The sequence below is a fragment of the Hylobates moloch genome, unplaced genomic scaffold, assembly GCF_009828535.3.
Source record: "Hylobates moloch isolate HMO894 unplaced genomic scaffold, HMol_V3 SCAFFOLD_11, whole genome shotgun sequence".
NCBI classification, from domain to species: domain Eukaryota; kingdom Metazoa; phylum Chordata; class Mammalia; order Primates; family Hylobatidae; genus Hylobates; species Hylobates moloch.
The window spans coordinates 35,537,270-35,551,938 of record NW_026652286.1 but is presented as its reverse complement, the minus strand read 5'-3'; the positions used below and the strand labels follow the sequence as shown (position 1 = coordinate 35,551,938).

The 14,669-nt window shown below is 46.3% G+C and overlaps 1 protein-coding gene across 16 annotated transcripts in view; it reads left to right on the top strand.

The window, feature by feature from the left end:
- Nucleotides 1–14,669, top strand: part of MICAL2 (microtubule associated monooxygenase, calponin and LIM domain containing 2) — a 249,417-nt gene that overhangs the window by 43,384 nt on the left and 191,364 nt on the right. For all 16 annotated transcript variants that reach the window (XM_058446993.1, XM_058446991.1, XM_058446992.1 and 13 more), the window contains one exon: nucleotides 7,950–8,290. In XM_058446993.1, the coding sequence (XP_058302976.1) occupies nucleotides 8,027–8,290 (264 nt within the window). In that variant the 5' untranslated portion in view covers nucleotides 7,950–8,026. The remainder of the gene's footprint in view (nucleotides 1–7,949; nucleotides 8,291–14,669) is intronic.

The window sequence follows — 14,669 nt, the reverse complement described above, 5'->3', positions numbered from 1 at the left end:
GACTTGGCCCTGACCTGTTAACATTTAAGCTAATTCCTTAAATTAGTACAATGTCAGGGTTTCATGCAGGATGACCCTTTCTGTTTTGGAGAAAGATCACATTGCTAGTGCTGTGTAGCCACACAGGGCCCAGGTGCTGAGTTCCACCAAGCCCTGAGCACTTGTTAGGCCTGGAGAAGATAAGATACAGGAAGCCCACCTCCCGTTGTTGAGATGGACAGTCAGGGAAAGAAGACTCCTGGCCTTGGAATGTGTATGTAAGAGGGGTTGTAAAAGTCATGCACATTCCTGGTAGAAACTTTGGGAAATACGGAAAAGTATAGAGTAAAAGTATACTAACAGCTATCTGAAATGCGATCCTACACACACATCACCACTGTTCACATCTGGCTTATTTCTCTTCTCCTATAGACACTAGACATTATTTTGTGGAGTTGAAATTGTATTGACTTCCTGGATCCATATCCTGCTCTTTTCACTCTGCATTATGGCATAAGCATTTTCCCATGGATTAAATGTCTTTATAAATATTATTTTTAAAGGACTGCCTGATACTTGTTTGGTTGTACCATGACTTATAAGACCATGCCTTATTTGATACTTGTAGACTCTCCAAGCCCAGAATAACTTGAGAGACAATAGAAGTTAACTGATTTAATTTACATAGCAGCTTCAGAAAAGGAAGACCATAGTATTTGTGTATATATGGCTCATATGGACTGGGGCTAAGAGCATGGATTTCAAAGTGAAATGGCCTGGGCTCATTTCATAGCACCCCTACTAGCTACCTGCATGATACGGAGGCATTTACTCACCTCTGTAAAGCTGTCTTCTATCAAACAAGGGTGGTAAAATGAGACAGGATAATAAAGGCCTGGTACACTGTGAGTGCCAGCTGTCAGTGTCCTCACGTGGGCGGTGCATGGGGTGGGCTGGGCTTGAACCCAGGTCTCCTCATGCCTAGGCCAGAGTTATTTCCACCTCAAAGGCTTCCCTTGTTCTAGAAGGTCCTTGAAGAGATACCTAGTGGTACAGATGAAGATATGGAGTGCTGGCTAGAAATCCTTGTGGAAAATTTTAAATATATATATATGTATATGATATATTTGCGCACACACCACACATACATGTACATATGCATACACACATGTACATATACACATACATGTACATACACATGCTACATATGCACATGTATTTGCACACACATGAATACACATACTTATGTGCTCACATATACCCATATATACACAAACACACATATCTACACACACATGCACACATATACACATACATATACACATGTACACCCCTGCAAACATACACACGTACACATACACATATACACACATTCATACATATATACACATGCACACATATATACATACATACACATGCACACATATATACATACATGAAATAATCACACATGGCAAACATAGTTGCGTTACAGAAAAGGGAGATAGCCAAGTTCTGCAATTACTTCTCGCTCTCTTTTTAAGGCCTTTGCTTTTTACAGAATAAAAATGAAAAAAGAAAAAAAGAGTCATACCTCCCCCACGTCCATATCGACGTGTTGCGGGGATTCCTTAGGTTAACACTGGTGAGAGTGCCTGGCTGGTACTGGGCCCTGATGACGTTGGCTTCCTTCTGCCACTCCAAGCACTGTGACTGGTCAGCATACAGGTGTTTCTTGATGCCAGGAGGGGAGGCCTGGAGGGTGGGTGCTGCCTCATTGGGACCTCCCGGGGCTTGGTACTGTTGAGTGGCTATAAGAAGCAATGGATGAGGTGAGGAAGGGGGAATGTATGAGGCCCCTTCAAGCTAGACCAGTGGAGTCCACTAACCATTGAAAAAGAGTGGGGAAGAGGGCTGGAGCCAGAAGGGTAAGAGCCAAAGAACTTGGGTTCTCAGCGAAGGAGTGGGCATAGAAGGCCAGGGCCTGCAGTGGACCTGAGGTCTCTCCCCGGCGCTCCCGCCCTGGGGCTGTGTGGCAAAAGAGGGAAGGTCTGGGCCCTTGCTACCTCCTGGAAACTTGGTTGAGCTTCATGGTGAGTCTCTTGGGTGCTCTTTCATTGGCCTTTCCTAGTAGGGGTTTCAGACACAGTGTATAAGAGGACTCTCCATGTGTGCCTTCAGTGTGCATGGAAAGGGGCTTTGGCTTCCTGGAGGTGATCTCAAGGCAACACCCAGGAGCAGTAGAGAAAGTTTTGGAGAAGCGGAACTTATCTCTCTGGGGAATGACTAAGAAGAATTATCTTACTGAAGCTCTCTTCCAGAGGAGGCAAGGATGGAGCAGGCAGCCCCAGGAGGCAGTACACGCTCCTTTATTTGTGGAAGTGACCGAGGCAAGGCTGGGGACACCTGGATGGAAGGAGATTACCAAGAAGACAAGGTGGCCCTGTCAGTCCCTTCCCAACCCTGGAAGTGCCCCTTGTGGTGAAATTGGGTGCCTAGTGCCCTGGTAGGTGGAAAGCTGGCCCTACCTGTGCCAGGTGGGAAGATGGAGTCTGTAGGCCCCACCTGGGAGCCAGGTGTTCCTGCCAATGGTGGGTTCTGTGGGGATGCACCAGGTGTGGAAGGCACCTCCCACTGCTGAGCCCCTAGCTGGCTCCTGCCTCATCTCAGGTGTTGGATTCAGATGGCCATAACTGAGCGTCTTCTGTGTGCGAGAGTTAGAGCTGGAGCTTTTAGTTTCCTGAGCGAGTGTGGGGTGAATACCCCACTTCATTGCCAAGGAACCTGGGCCTTGCTCCAGGGCTCCTTAGTGACGTAGAGCTGGGAGAGGGTAAGTTTGAACAGGGCTGCTTGGCAGTATACATGGCAAGAGGGTTTTCTTTTTGGATTGCATTGACCTTGAAACAGATTTTGTCTGTGAGCCTCAAGGGTGGGTTGAAAAATGAGCTTTTCTGCTGGGCCAAACTGCTGCTTTGTGGGAAGGTTCTGCCTAGTGTCCACCCCCATCTCTCCTTAAGTTTGTGTAAACTCCATCATTTATCAAAAGCCTGGTTGCACTGTCTGATATGCCATTTGGGAGAAGAGGCTCAGGGAAGGCAGGAGGCATCGGAGTCCTAAATTTGAGGGCACCTGCAGATCGGGATGGGGAGGCTCCTCCTCTCATTTGGAGAGGTGCTCAGGGACTCTGCATAAACCTTGAGCTTGACTCTCAGATTTTGTGGGCTTAGCCCATTACCAATGCAGTTGCCTGCAATCCGGGGCCCTAAATTTTAATTTTTAGCAGCTAGAGGCAGGGAAAGGAAATTGCTTTGTGACTCATGAAGTCACATAGGCAGGGGAGCAGAAGAACCACAAATAAGAGACTCCACTTGGCAAAAACCAAATTGCTTCAAGGCTATTCTTGGAAACTTAAAGCATCACATCTTGTTTCTTCCCAGAAAATGCAGAAGCCCTCATATTTCTGGCTAGTTGGTTTTATTTCTATTGCATATCAAGCCTCAAAAAGGCAATAGCTGGGTGGTGGTTAACAAGGAAAACTTTAATAAGAGCTAGTTACCAGGATCCTCTTATTAAAAAAAAATCCTGACTACCTTCTTTTGGGGTGAGGAGAAGGATAGCCACCAAAGGTTTTGCACTCCAGTTCTCTGGAAGAAAGGTTTGAAGCTCAGACTCACTGAGTCCTTCTAAGTGCTAGGTCAGCCCTTCCCAGTTCATTCCCAACACTATCCTGAATTCTGTATGTTTTCAGCTCATTACCAAAACTACTTTCTATGAGGTTCCCTAGTTATACATGGGAAACTAAAACCCAGAAGATAAATGAGTTGTCCAAGTCTACACAGAGAGGAAGTGAGTTTGACCTCAGACCTTCTAAATGGAAGGCCCTTGTCCTCTAGTTTTAAAGTATACAGGTTGACTATACCTAAACCGAAATCTAGAATGCTCCACAATTTGAAGCTTTTTGAGTGCTGACATGACACTGTAAGGAAGTGTTCACTGGAGTCTTCTGGATTTTGGATTTTTGGGATTGGGGATGCTCAACCAAGTAAGTATGATGGATATATTCTTAAAAAAAAAAAGAAAGAAAGAAAGAAAATAGAAATCCAAAACACTTCTGGTCCCAAGCATTTTGGATAAGGGATACTCAACCTGTATATAACTCCTTGACCCAGAAAGCTAGTCTCAGTAGTCTTGAATGATGTTTCTTTTGCCCTTCCTTTTGATATGATGATGTTTGGGCTGTCTGAAGAATCGTGATGAGTATTGGTTATCACATACATGATCTCACTGATACCTTAGAGCCCTATGAAGTGAGGAGAACAGGCGGCCATCTGTATCCATTGGTCCCACATCACAGATACAACCAACTGCTGATTGAAAATATTCAGGAAAAAAAAAAAACAGATTATTTCTTCTGTACTGAATATGTACAGACTTTTTTCTTGTCATTATTTCCTAAACAATGCAATGTAGCGATTTACATAGCACTTGTATTAGGTATTATAAGTAATCTAGAGATGATTTAAAGTATACGAGAGAATGTGTGTAAGTTATATGCAAACATGACATCATTTTATATAAGGGACTTGAGCATCTACGGATTTTGGTATCTGCATGGGATCCTGAAACCAATCTTCCGTGGTTACTGAGGGAAGCCTGTATTATCCCTATTTGACACATGAGAAAACTGAGGCCAAAATGGATGAGGTAACTTGACTAGGGTCACACAACTAGCAAGTGCTTGAGAGCAGATTCACACTCAGGTTGCCCTGACTCTAAATATTATGATGTTAATCCCGTGAGGAAAGCTACCCACCATGGGTGTTAGAGTTATTTTTAAGGTCTATGACCTAACTTGGAAAGCCAGTTGTAAAGGGTGAGACGGGTGTTTAGGTCCAGGGTGGCAAGTCTGAGCCTGGTACGGGCTGCTGGGTTACATATCCAAGCTGCGCTTATCTTCTCCTGTCAAACCATCTCCCTCCACCTCCCCTTATCTCACTCTAGATAAGGGCTGGTTCCTGGAGCTCCCACGCCTATCCAGCCCTCAGCCCCACCTTTAGCTCTTTTTCCACTGGAGCCCGAAGACGAAGTTGTTCATTCTTCTTCTGGGGGAGGGGGGGTGGCCATTGAGGTGCGGAGGAGACAGCTTCTTCCAGTTTGTAAATTATTGTCTGGCTTGATGGCTCTAAACTGTTCATAATTTTAGACAAGGAGGAGCTGGCAACTTGAAGAACTGGTTTACAAAACTATTTTCTAAACTGGTACATTTCCCCAGGTACAAATCTGCCTCCTGTGGTGGATGCAGCGTGCGTTACATCTACTGAGTGCCTGCCAGGACCCGGCTCTCTGGTCATCCACACTTCTTGCCCTTCACAGCTACCCTGCAAGGATGAGATTATAATTTGTCTGTTACAGTAGGGAAACTGAGAATCAGAAGTGGCTTGTGTGAGGCAATAGCTCTGAAGCCTTACAGTTTTCTCTGTCCTGCTTGCCTGTCCTCAGAAAAGACTGTAGTGTAGCAGGCAAGTTCAAATAGCCTTGTCTTTGTCGGCCAGCCACTGCAGCCTTTGTTCAACGCTGGGCACAGAAGTGGTTCCAAAGATAGATAAAGACTGAGAATGTTAATACGCTCTGCAAAGCAAATGAGTCCTGCCTTCTGTTTATGCTCTCTGGGTGGCAAGCATTGCACATGGGGAAAGCGGAGACATAGTAGGAGGTAGTGTTTATGTGAGTCATGCCCAAGTAAGCAGAGTGGACGCTCACAGAGCCCAGAGAGCATCTGTGAAGGAATCCATGCTCGTCGCACCAGGCAGGGCACAGAGCCCGCTTCCCCGGTCTACTGAAGTTGTTGAGTGTCGTAGACCAGGGTCACTGGGTGAGGCCTCATGGATGACCCAGCCTGGGTAGGGTCCCTGGGTAGGGAAGCTGGCCAGGCCTGAGCAGGGAATGAGTGCTAGTCTCCCTTCAGCCAAGCATAGTGCCAGGCACCTCGGAAGCTCTCCGGGAAAGAGGGAAGTTTGGGTAGGGCCCTACAAAGTTGCTGGGATCCCGTCACCTCCAAGTCTGGGCATCCAGTGTCTGAGACCTCACCAGCCCCAGCAGGCTCCTCCTGGCAGGTGGCGCACAGTGGGCTCCTATGCTCCTTTGCATGTGCTGTTCTTCCCCCTTCTCTTCCAGCTCCTCTCATTGCTGCCTGGACAGCCCCTTAGCTGCCTCCTCACCTCCAGCCTCCTCCTCCAGTCCACTGCTGCCCTATCATCTTCCCAAAGACTTGTCTCTTCCTGCTCCTCTGTCTCCTGCTCCTCACCACCCACTGGGGAGGCCAGTCCTCCTCCTTGGCCTGGAGGGGACACCTGCCACCACGTGCGCTGGGCATCCCCACCACACCTCCCACACCTCCTCACGAATCCTGAACCTTGAACTTGCTGTCATTCCACCACTGTCCCACTCTTTCCGCACTCACATCCCTGCGTGGGTATTTCCATGGCCTGGAATGTCCACTGCCCAGTCTTCTAGTAAAATAAATCTCATTCCTAAAATTGAAGCTTTCTTGACAGTTCTCTCTTGCGGCCCCTCTGGACTCCTCGAGGCTCAGTTGGACACCACCTGCTCTGGGCTTCCATGCCCGTGGTTCATGTTCCACAAGCACTTATCTGTGGTCTTGCAATCCATCTTCCCCTGTGGGCAGGGCCTGAGCCTACGTATTCCCGGCCCCTTGAGTGGTGCCCGACTCTTGCTAATGCACCAATAATTGTTGCTGAGTGACTAAGTAAGAGATTAAGGAAGGAGATAAACAGATAAACACCATTCTCTGCTTTTGGTATTATAAAACCGTCCCACAATTCAAACTTGTCCACGATGAACACTGCCCCTCTGGGGAGTGCAGAGCTGCCGTGAGGCCTGCGCTCTGTGTGTCGCTGACCTCCCCTAACCAGGCCTCATCGGTGGAGCTCGGTCTGCTGTGCCCTCTTGCTCAGAGACCCCTCCAGCCCTCCTGACAGCTGGGTCAGCCCCAGTTCCTCCATATTTGTCTTCTTGCGCCAGCTTTGGATGCTGGAAAAACAGCTAGTGCTTTGGAAAATCAGCTCTACTTTATTTTTGTTCCTTTGAAACTTAAATGACTTTCCTAAGAAATGTCTGAGGTTAGAATGGTGCAGAAAGGACCAAGGCCAAAGCCCAAGCAAGCTATTTTTGGGATGTGAATGAGCACCCATCGCATTTTCCCCTTCCATCAGCTGAAGCACTTGTTCCAAATAGCTCACAGCGGGGACTTACAAAGCACAGGCCCCCTTTGCACAGGTGGAGAAGATCCACGTGTCTCTGTCTGTCTGTGAGTCTGACTGAGGTAGATGGTGTGCTTCCAGCTGATACCAGGAGCAGAAGTTTTGAGAAGAGACTGTTTGTCATGTGTAAAGTGGAAAGCCCTGCTCTCTGGTAACGAATGAAGAAAGGCTTTAAAGCTGGGTGTCTAAGGAGAGGGGGGCAGTCATGAAATCTAGAGAGATGTTCTCTGGAGTTTTTTCTGTCTGTGCATTAGTGTAATGTGGCTGGGTTATATTCACATCAGCCAACCAATTTCCAGCACCGAGAATGATAGACTTTCAATGGTGCTATATCTAGTGTACTTTTCTGGGTCTTTTTTTCCCTTTTCCTAGTCACTATTTGCAGAACCACTTGGCTTAGAGCAAGATTGACCAGGTACTGTTGGCATTAGCCAGGGCATAGCCTCGTGCAATCTGTGGTACTTTTCAGCCAGTGAGAGGAGCAGAGCATAGGGGAAGAGATTCCCTGCAATGCCACACTGACAGGCCAAAAGGCACAATTCTGTATCTTTTATAAATGTTTATGTTTATGTTTATGTTTAGTATTGAACACTAAATAATATGATTAATGTTTGAATGTCTTAAATAAATGGTATTTTTACTTCTCAGCACCCATCCCCCACCCTACCCTCATCGTCCAAAGCTGACCTCTGCCTCCCCCTACTTTCACAGGTGTGACTTTTCTCCAGATACTTCATGCTGTTCACCTGTGTCCTCGCCACACCACTGCCGCACACAACTGCTGAACCATGGGGGAAAATGAGGATGAGAAGCAGGCCCAGGCGGGGCAGGTTTTTGAGAACTTTGTCCAGGCATCCACATGCAAGGGTACCCTCCAGGCCTTCAACATCCTCACACGACACCTGGACCTAGACCCTCTGGACCACAGAAACTTTTATTCCAAGCTCAAGTCCAAGGTGACCACCTGGAAAGCCAAGGCCCTGTGGTACAAATTGGATAAGCGTGGTTCCCACAAAGAGTATAAGCGAGGGAAGTCATGCACGAACACCAAGGTAAGGGGAAACCCTCCTAGTCTTACCTTTGCAGGGCATGTGGGTTGACATTTGGGAGGTTAGGAAGCTGTTGCCATTTCGGCACTCTAAGATTCTTAGGTGTGGGTGTGAATGTTGCATTGTTTTCCTCCGGTAAAGGTTTCCTTTGTCTCTAGGCATCAGCTTTTCCTGGCGGGGAGGTTCCGTCCACTCGTGCCCTCTCCGAGGGAGGGAAGCCAGAGGCAAAGTTGAGGGAGAGAAGCCCATGCTTGATATTACCCCCACTTCTATTATGCCTGCTGCCACTACTACTACTTCTAGTAGCTGCTATTTATTGAGCAGCTTCTAGGTACAAGGTACTTTATGTCCATGATTTCGATGAACAGCTACAGTAGTCCTTCAGGCCATTTTAGAGACGGGGAAATTGAGAAGTCAGTTGTGCCCAAGGTCACACAACTAGAGGGCAACCTTAGTCCGTCTGATTCTAGGGCCTAAGTCCTAAGTCTCAGGGAGAGGCATAGTTACAGAGTCGTGTTCCCCTGGGTGTGGACATTTTAGAAAGATCCCTGGTTTTGAATTAATTGGCTAAGAAATAGGTCTAGGTCCTTACTGCCTCTTCCTTCCTGTCTCTTTCTCTTCCTCCTGATATCCCTGCATTCTCCACCTGCCCACTGCCTTCCTCAGGATGCATTTCTCTACCTAGGACCACACTCATAGTTAAGCCTACATGAACTGATTGCATCCCCCATCATTTGGCCATAGACAGCGTCGGCGAACATAGGCTCACTATCGCAACCTTTCTCTGACATTTCTGAAATGCCCACCACCAGATGGGCAGGTGGGAGTCCAGGCTTCTCAGCTGACTTCCCTGGTGGCCATTGGGGACTATCGGCCCTGAGCACTGGTGCAGGCTGTGTGTTTAGGTTAAAATCGAATGTGCTGTATTTAGACCTCACAGGCGGTAGCTCAGCTAGAACCCCAGGAATTCCAGTCTGTGCCAATCCCAGGACAAGAGGATTGAACTCTCCATGGCAATCGGGACTGTTGTGTTTTTGTTTTGGTCATGAGAAGCTGTCGAGTCCACCATGGGATATGCTGCTTTCCACTGCCCCAGGGGAGACAGCTGCCAAGCTCCTGTGAGCCTGGGGCACACTGACACTGCGGGACACAGGAAGAGCATTCCATCAGGTTGAAACAGACCAGTCGCCTCAGCCCAGAGCAGACTAGCTATCCAGGCAGTGCCTGTTCATAACCTGCCACGCTCCAGCTAGGCAGAGGAGATGAGGGAGGTAGGGAAAAGGAAGGGGGAGGAGAAGGTGAGACCAATGTCCTGGATGCCACTCCTGCCCAGTGCCTTCCTCCCTCGTTGTTGTGACTTCATGGTTCAGAGTTCACTGGGTGGCTCTTCAGAGTTAAAGGAGGGGAAGCTTTTAGCTTCCAAAGTGTCATCCGTCTTAGTAATTGTATATGGTGGCTTCATTTTTTTAAAGCTCCCATAAAAGTCAGGTGGCCCAGTTGCACTATGTTCTCTCACAGAGGGTTTTCAGAGCTCTGGTTTTTATTAGGGAATGCTATTGCCCCATACACCAAACATGTTGTGGCTGCTGAAGGACCCTCTTGGTGATCTGAAGACAGATTGTCACAGGGAGTCAGCCAGTAGAGGGATGGAATGGAGGGTTGACCACCAAGAAGAGACCCTTCTTCCAAAACGTACTAGTCAGTTGCCTAGCTGGTGTGGCCAGCCTCTATTTTACAAGCTTTGGTAGCTTGAAATAGAACAGTCATCACATCTTGTGGTTGGCAGGTCACCACTGGCTTCTGAGATACAAAGGGAAAGAAAGCACCTTTTGTTAGGGATGCTGGGTAAGGTGCCTCTTGCCCAGGAATTTTTATGCCTTTCTTGTGAGGAGGAACAAAGATATTTCACATGTGAGATAACCCATCTCATAAAAACCGCCTGAATGCTGAGGAGTGGAAAATACATTTGAGAATGCATTGTAAATATGAACTGTGACTGTGTTAGGCTACTTGAGCTATGCTTTTCAGAAACCCAGCTCAAAATAACCACAAAGAACAGGAAAATCATTGACTCATATTAACAAGAAGGTCCAGACACTTTAAGTCCCGACCTTAACTTGGATGCTTTGATGCCTTGCTCTCTATTGGCTCCATGCTTGCCTCCTGCAAACACATTTTTCTCCAAGTTTGAAACCTCTCATTCACATCTTTATAGCTCCATTCCAAAAGGCTGGAATCTGTCTCTTTCAGGTCAATATTGAAAAAAACCTCAGAGAAGGATTCTGATTGGCCCACTTCTGGATTTATTATGGTCAAAGCCAGAGGAACTGGTTACTGTGATTGGCAGCCCTTTCAAGCATCACATGATTGATGTGAGGGAGAAGCAAATCCCCAAGGATGTGGGAGTGTGAGACAGATAATCAGCAGGTGTCCTTGGCTGGGCGTCGTGGCTCACGCCTGTAATCCCAGCACTTTGGGAGGCCAAGGCAGGTGGATCGCTTGAGGTCAGGAGTTCGAGATCAGCCTGGCCAACATGGTGAAACCCCATCTCTACTAAAAAATACAAAAAAAATTAGCCGGGTGTGGTGGTGAGTGCCTGTAGTCCCAGCTACTCAGGAGGCTGAGGCAGGAGAATCACTTGAACCCAGGAGGCATAGGTTGCAGTGAGCTGAGATCACACCACTGCACTCCAGCCTGGGTGACAGAGGGAGACTCCATCTCAAAAAAAAAAGAAAGAAAGAAAGGAAAGAAAGAAAGAAAAAGAAAGAAAGAAAGGAAAGAAAGAAAGAAAAAGAAAGAAAGAAGGAAAGAGAGAAAAAGAAAGAAAAGGAAAGAAAGAAAGAAAAGAAAGAAAGAAAAAGAAAGAAAGAATCACACAAAAAATGGATGTCATCTACAGTGAGTGTTGATTTGTATTCTGGCCATGATATAGGCCCCTTGCATATCACATTCATGTGTGGGTGGTTAATGGCCAGCTCCATGAGGCTGGTGCTTGCAGTCCTTGTTCTGAGTCAAAACACAGAACAGGGGTCTTCACCTCTTCCAACATGAACAGACACTGTCTTGCTCACATACCATGTTCAGGCATCCTTTGGTGTCATGGTTTATGCTGAGCATTAGTCAGGGAAGAAATGCTGGGCATTTGCATACATGTGGCTGATCATTAATGCTAAGCCAGATGACACAGGTTTGTCAGGTACCAGGCATATAGCCAAGCTCCCGGTTAGCCATAGGCAGAGCAAGAATAAACGTAATTCAGCCAGAACCCCGACCTTTGTGCTGAAGTGGATACATCTCAGCACCACCTGGAGTGGGTCTGGGCTTAAGCATTTCACAAGCATTTATCAGCCCCTGCCATATGCTGAGCACCATGCTCCTGCCTCCGTGCCACAATGTGTGTGTATACACACGTGCGTGTGACAGTGGTGAGAGACTGGGGACCAAGATCTATTTGGAGAAGAGGGAAGGGCTCTAATGGAGGTGTCAGGGGACAAGGAGAGTGGCCTGAAAGTTCTCTAGAGCAGTGGCTCAGGTGCCAGTTATAAAATCTCACTTGGGATTATTGTTTATTATTGATTATTTATGAGGGTTTTATTGGCACTGAATATTAATAATTCTTTCCCTGGGTGTGACTCTGTTTGGATAAGAATGAGGGTGAACTGAGGATCATGCCAAATGAACTCTTTCAGGATTGATACTGGCTCTGTATTAGGGTAACACCTGACTCGAATGTCACACCCAACTGAGTAGTGTTACCGAGGAAAACAACCCAGAAGAACCTGCAATATGTAATTTGGTGTGGGAAATGCTATAATCACAAAATTTTGGACTCTGGTTATTTTTATATATAAATCTTTAATGCTAGAAGGAACTTAAGCAGATGTTATATGCAATCTCTGCATTTAACAGGCCACAAACCGAGGTCCAGAAAGCTGAAGAGAGTGGCATTACTGGGATTTGGACTCTATTTACTGGTTTGCTCTTATATTCTTTTGTTTATTTGCTCATTAGCAGGTGTTTCCAGTGCCCTACACCTTACCAGGCATTTGACAGAGAGGATAGTTTGGAAGATGAATTAGATTTGGTTCTTACTTGAGCTTTCTGTAAAGACAGATATGTAATTATTTCTGTATTCACGTATTAATCATTCATCAGGTGAATAGTTATTGAGCAGCTACTGTGTGCCAGGCATTTGTCTAGGTATGTAATAACTCTGTGGCCTTGGGCAAGTTACTTAATATCTCTGGTCCTCAGTAGCATTCTCTGTAAAATGAGGATAATAAGAGTAGCTACTTCATGGAGTTACCATGAGAGTTAAATGAGGTAACCTTTGTAAAGTGTAGAAGGCTGTCTAGCATTCTGGTAAGCGATCAGTAAATATTTAGCCCTTATTATCGTTAATATCTTAACAGCTATGAGAGAGGTGTGTACACTGGTCTGCAGGAGGATAGAAAAGCAAATGACTAACTGTGACGGTGTAGTCTGAGAATGCTTCCTGGAAGAGGAGGTTTGATGTGGGGCTTGGCAGATGAGTAGGAGTTTGCCATGTAGAGCTGAGGAAACAGCTAAAGGGAGTGCATATATTCTAGGGAGAGTGTGTTGCTCTGTAATGGGAAAGGAGGACTGTGTGGGGTTTGGGGAAAGGGTGAAAGCCGGAGAGAACAGAGTGGATGGATGGTGGGAAAGGCTGGAGGAAAACACCTCCTGGTCCAGGCTGTGAACAGAGGGTCTCGTACTCAAACAGAGGACCTGGGAAACCATTAACAATGAGCTCCCGATTCCCAATCCTGTCCAGGGTTCTTTCCACCACTCCCCACAGGATTGCTCAGTAATCACAGGTACCATTACAGACCAGGGGGTATTTGTACATTGTTGCCATAAAAACTCGCAGGAAATGACCCATGGACTCTTGTCACCAGCAGGAATCAGGCCAGCCTATGTAATGAAAACTCTTGCGTTATCTTTTTAGAAGGATGTGACTGTATTTTATGAGTATGCAGCAGGGTCACCACACACCTTTTGCTCCTGGGCCCCTCCCCTGTGTGTAGCCCAGGCCCCGGTTTGCGCTCGAGGGCCAGACGGTCCTATGGTCCCCAGCTTCCTCCGTAGATCACACAGGGAGGCAGCGAGTCAGGGTGCAAAGGTGTTAGGGGTGACACCGGGAGCAAAGGCTGCTACCCCTTGGCCTGGATAAGCCTGTCTGACATTCCCGACCTCTGAAGTCATCCATCATGGCTGCACTGGCTCAGACACTTCAAGGGCCACTTTGCCTGATACGGGCAGTTCCAGTCATAACCGATAAAACAGAAGATGGTCTCTGGGATGTGAAACTCTGTGCGAGTTGAAGAAAAAGCTTAGAAGAACTCTGGATTTGTCTGCTTACCTGATGGTAGACTGCTGGCCCTACAACATTGAACATGTTTCTGAGCCTGGATTGCCAGTCGGGTTGTACCAATGGTTGCATTTGTTACCACAGCTGCACATGGAATATGTGGAGTTTGCATGAGTGTGTGTGTTGGGCATTATATGTGAGCTTGAGTAAATCCAATTCACAGCAATGTCGTATGGAGAAGAAAAAAACTTTCCTTTTTAGCTGTCTTCATAGGAAGTTGTTAATCCAGGTTTACTGAGTTCACTTTATAAATATATTTCTAAATAAAGGCTTTTTTGTGTTTTTATGAAAAAACTAGGCCAGGTGGGATGGCTCACACCTGTAACCCCAGCACTTTGGGAGGCTAAGCTGGGAGGAATGCTCAGGGCCAGTTCAAAACCAAATTGGGCAACACAGTGAGACCTGGTCTCTACAGCAAATACACACACACACACACACACACACACTTATGCACACATACACCACACATACACATACACTTAGTCACACATATACACACATACACCACACACATATATACACAAATACATATACACTACACACATACATACACACACGCCACACACCATACACACATACATACACACATCATACATACATATATACAAATACATATATACACAAATACACACATACACACACATACTACACACACCACAAACCATACACACATTCACACACACCCCACACACACCATATACACACATACACATACCACACACACATACATACATACACACGTATACACATATACATGCATACATACCACATACACACATAACACCACACACACACTACACACATATCAATTTCTTTGTATAGACACGTATATTTCTTTAAATGTGTATATATAAATATATATTTCTGCCCCATACTTATCTGTATATTTCCATATATATTTCTTTATATATATATTTTTTCTTTATAAGGAAAAGAAAAGGTTTCTTTGAAAAAAATGCCTGCTCATGATAAAAAATAACTCAAGTAGGG